The sequence below is a fragment of the Impatiens glandulifera genome, chromosome 6 (genome assembly GCF_907164915.1).
Source record: "Impatiens glandulifera chromosome 6, dImpGla2.1, whole genome shotgun sequence".
Taxonomy (NCBI): Eukaryota; Viridiplantae; Streptophyta; class Magnoliopsida; order Ericales; family Balsaminaceae; genus Impatiens; species Impatiens glandulifera.
The window spans coordinates 29865076-29869404 of record NC_061867.1 but is presented as its reverse complement, the minus strand read 5'-3'; the positions used below and the strand labels follow the sequence as shown (position 1 = coordinate 29869404).

At 34.7% G+C, this 4329-nt stretch overlaps 1 protein-coding gene and 1 long non-coding RNA gene across 2 annotated transcripts; both read right to left on the bottom strand.

Annotated features, from left to right (window-relative positions):
- Positions 1-294: 294 nt before the first annotated feature.
- LOC124942174 (serine-rich adhesin for platelets-like) lies at positions 295-2880 on the bottom strand. The gene is made up of 2 exons (XM_047482628.1): positions 1485-2880; positions 295-1211 (listed from the first exon to the last, which is right to left on the bottom strand). The coding sequence occupies exons 1-2, from the start codon at positions 2835-2837 to the stop codon at positions 522-524; spliced, it is 2043 nt and encodes a 680-aa protein (XP_047338584.1). The 5' UTR covers positions 2838-2880; the 3' UTR covers positions 295-521.
- A 123-nt stretch (positions 2881-3003) lies between these two features.
- Positions 3004-3692, bottom strand: LOC124941210. The gene is made up of 3 exons (XR_007099618.1): positions 3605-3692; positions 3147-3280; positions 3004-3059 (listed from the first exon to the last, which is right to left on the bottom strand). It is a non-coding gene; the product is annotated as an uncharacterized LOC124941210 (long non-coding RNA).
- Positions 3693-4329: the final 637 nt, after the last annotated feature.

Sequence of the window (4329 nt, the reverse complement as noted above, 5' to 3'; positions counted from 1 at the left end):
ATTAAATACATAAAACTGAAGAAAGGAATGTATATAAAATCTGCTTCAAGCCTTCAACTGTTGTAAGTGTGGATTCCCTTGATTTTCTAAATTGTACAAATGGGGGGGGCAAAGTCACTTCAATGTTTGGTTAGTAGGAAACTGAAATTTGAATTGACTTTAGAGGTCCAATTCCAGATCCTTCATTTGTTTGATGACTTGAAACAAGAGATTAATGTTGAAATTATAATATAATTTCTTAAGTTTCATTTTCAACATCATCCCCACACTTGGAAATTTCAATTCTATGAGTTCTCCAAACATAAACACAATTCAATTCCAATTTTATAAAGATGAAATTACAGTTCTAATTTCATTTATACACATTCAAAAGTATCAGTGGTGCTAACGATATGCTGGCCCCAAACAGACTCGATATCATCAATTGAACCACAGCTATTTCTATTAAAACAGTAATTGAAATGACAATTACCTGGTTGGAAGAACCCAAAAGATCCATAAAGAATGAGGGCAACACTTTTTTACAGTCTGAAGATATCTGCAACAACTTCATTAATCAATGAGGTGAGGATTCTTCCTTCAATCTTCACTCCAACTTCAAATACTGCAACATCAAACTCAACCCATTTCCCAAACTGGCTGCTCATATCTTTTTCAACTAAATCATCCACCATACAATCTCCCGATCCTCTCCATCCTTCCATCTCCCCATATACTTCTTCCGCTAACCACTCTTTTCTTCTCATCATCGTCTGCATTCCCTTCTTATAACCGCATCCCCCTCTTGTATACTGCCTGCATCTCAAATCCATGCTTTCATTCACAAAATCAAACAAGACTTTCCTCATCTGCTTTCCAACATCTCCTCCATAAAAACATTTTTGGCTGTTCTCAATTCGATGGAATATTTGAGGATTTACAAAATGTTGAGAACGGCCTATTGCATAGTCTTCAAACATTGGCTCCATGTCCAACAGTATCTCCTTTATATACTCAAGTTCCCATCCACTTGATGGAGCGATAATTGTGGAAGTGGATGAATCTGTATCTGATAAGTTGGCATCAGCTTGGACTGATGATGTAGTCGTAGTAGTAATACTTTTTGAGGAGTTACAACTTTCTGTCAGACTAGAAGATTCTAGAACTGAGATTGGACTTGGATAATGTTTTCCTAGCATTGTGGAAGGTTCCATGTTCATTTCTTCGTTTATCTGCAAGTATTTAAGCAAACAAAATAATTTACATCAGCATCTTACACAAAACTAAGGCCTTGTTTGAATAACCAAGTGGTTACAGATGTGGGTTATTTGGGTAAAAAAAACAGTAAGGATAAAAATATGAACTTTTTTTTCTAAATAAGGATATTTTGGTTGACTAGGAGATTGTTGATTGAATAGTGGGTTATTTGAAACTAATCTCAAATAACCCAAATCAAACAAGGCGCAAATCAAAAATAGAGGAGACATCTTTAAAGGAAATGTAACCTGAAGCCTATGATGATGATGTGCCGCCTTTTGGTTCTTACTATCATATGATATCTGTGTGGTAGTCACTGATTCAATATCTGAAACCGAATCTTGAGAAATGATAGAAGAAGAAGAAGAATAGTCGCCATTTGAATCAACAATGTGAGTTAATTCTTTTAGCTTTTGCTCCAACAAAGCGCTTAAAGCATCACCATCACCTCCATTCATATTTTTCTGGGATGCCCGTCTTGGTTTCTCGCTTTTCATTGATCTTGAGATTGGAGACGTGAATGTAAAAGAGACGACATCTACACCTTTGCCTTTGTTTTCCTCAGCCCGAGTAAGACTTCTTTCTGTTGCTGATTTCAATGAGATTTGTCTGTCATTCTTCTCTTGATGAGAATTGCCTTCATTCAACCTATTCTTCAGGGATGCACTTTTTGAACCATGATCAGTTGCTTTGGATTTGACAGTGGTTTTCATTTGACCAGGAGAAGAGTCGACTGGTTTTGTTCTTCTTCCTTGCACTTTAGAAAGAGGCTTAGAAGGTAAATTATCTTTATCAACTAGGCAGCTCTGTTTTGGGTGGTTGTTCTTCTTAGATGGTAAATTCTCTTTATCAACTAGGCAGCTCTGTTTTGGGTTGTTGTTCTGCCTAAGGGAAGTTGAAGAATTGTTTGTTGAAGGCTTTTTCTGGCAGTTCTGTTGATTTTTAATCGATTGTTCTTTCTGTCCAGATGAGCTTCTGATAGCATTTTGGCTCAACCCTTCCCGTTTCTGAACGTTAACTTTTGCTTGAACAGCAAGCGAAATAGACCTGCCTTTGTTATTTACATCATCATCAGAAGAGGATCTTGATCTGCATTGTCCCTTTGGAAACCTGGATGGTTTTTGAACACCTTCCGCTTTCTCTTTCAAATCCTTAACTTTCAAAGGAACGGATGAAGATCCAATCAAACGCGTTTTGGACTTGGAAGTAGATGATGATGAAGCTTGTAGTCCCGGATCAATGATTTTGGCAGCAGCTTCCATTATGTCGGATGCATCCTTCAAAAGAACAAAACCGGGGCTTTTAATTGGCGACAAAAGCTTATTTTGAGTGATGGGTATCGGTTTAGCCGACTTAGGAGGTAATATTTCAGTTTGGAACTTCTTAATAGGGCTGTTTATCATTTTCTGTGACTTAATCTCAACTGAATTCTGGATTGATGTCCCCGAAAGTGTTTGACAATGATCTTTAAGAGACTGTGAGTCAAGAAATGGAGTGGTTGCACAAGGCTCTCCGAAATAAGATGTGGGCAATGAATCTAACCCCATTAATCGGGCAACCACACCAGGAGCCTTATTTCCGTATCCATCATCATCAGTCATTGATGAAGCACAACTATATTCACTACCTTTAAGACTTGAACCCAGTAGAGTTTCATCATCATCAGTCTGCATAAGAAGAGGAATCAAAGTTTAATTTACAAAGACAAAACTGAATACTCGCATAAACAGCTTCTTTTTTTTTGTAAGTAGATATTTTTCTCACCAGATAAAACCGTGTAGTTGGATGATTTCCATGAGTTCCTTTTTTCCCCTTTGATTGTTCTACAACAAGGAAAAAGAGTTGAAATCAAAATAGTTTACAGAAAGAACGAAAAACAAATATGTGTTGTGGCATTTCATCTTCAATACCTGATAAATCAGACTTGCTAGCGAATAGCTTCTTCCTAGATTTTGATTTCCAGTCAAACAGCTGCAGGAATCCGCCAACATAACCTATTTTCTTCAGTCCTTGTTTATTATCCCCACCCATATTCTTCAATAACCTATACCAGCATTCACTAAATTGTCTGAAATTTCAAATTCACAGATTTCAACAATCTATTTACAAACAAAGATAATAAAAACATCATAATGTCTTGAATTATATGCACAAGCAGTACAAATCTAGTAATTCGAGTGGAATAAAAGCTCTAGGCACAATTGACTACATTTTCAAGTATAAAAACATCATAAAGCCTAGGCGCTACAATTTCAGTTTTTACAACTTCAAATCTTAAGCCCTGTACTTCAAAACCCATGAAATGAAAAGGAAGAAACGATACTAAGTGAAGAATAAACAGCAAAAGGAATACAAAATGGCTACTTACCACTAGATAAAAGAAGAGAAAGTCTCTGAACGAAATTTATCAGAGAGAGAGAGAGAGAGAGTTCTTTTCCTCCTTGTTTATAGTTCAGTCATTGAAGAAGGAGAAGAAGATTGAAATTCCAATATCCCAAATACAGTCAAACCCCAAATAGTTAATTAATAAATATTTCATTTCAGTTTAATTTCTTTCTTAGATCATAAAGTCTCATTAATTATTTCAAATCAAACGTATGATTTGTAATTTTGAATGATAAATTACAAATAAATGAGAATTGACCCAAAAATCATATCTAAGTTTTTTTCTATATATTTGATGATTGTATTCCTTGGTTACAAAAATGGTTAAATATAATTATAATTACAATAATGATCTATATATCATATTTATTACTTTATCATATAATTTTCGAATTATTTTCACTATGGATTGAGTGCGTGGACCTTAATTTCAAAAGAAAAAGGTATTAACGTCTCTTTTATAGCCGTTTCGAATTCCAAATTAAGTTGAGTGTGGATCCCACGGAGGATTATTTTCTCTCAAAAATTAAAGTGTTCTTAGATAAGTGAAGAGTAAGTACTAAAATAGCCCAAGAATTATGGACAAAAGTTAAATTCAGCAGTCTTTGAACTTTTAAATGGATTTTTAATCCTTAATCCGGTATATATATATTAATATATTATAACATGCCATTAAAATCAAATAATAAAATAAGAATATTGAAATAT

Coding starts and splice junctions, on each gene's coding strand:
- LOC124942174 (XM_047482628.1), bottom strand. CDS start 2,837: ATGACTGATGATGATGGATACGGAAATAAGGCTCCTGGTGTGGTTGCC. Junction 1,212..1,484: donor ATCATCATCATAGGCTTCAG/GTTACATTTCCT, acceptor AAATACTTGCAG/ATAAACGAAGAAATGAACAT.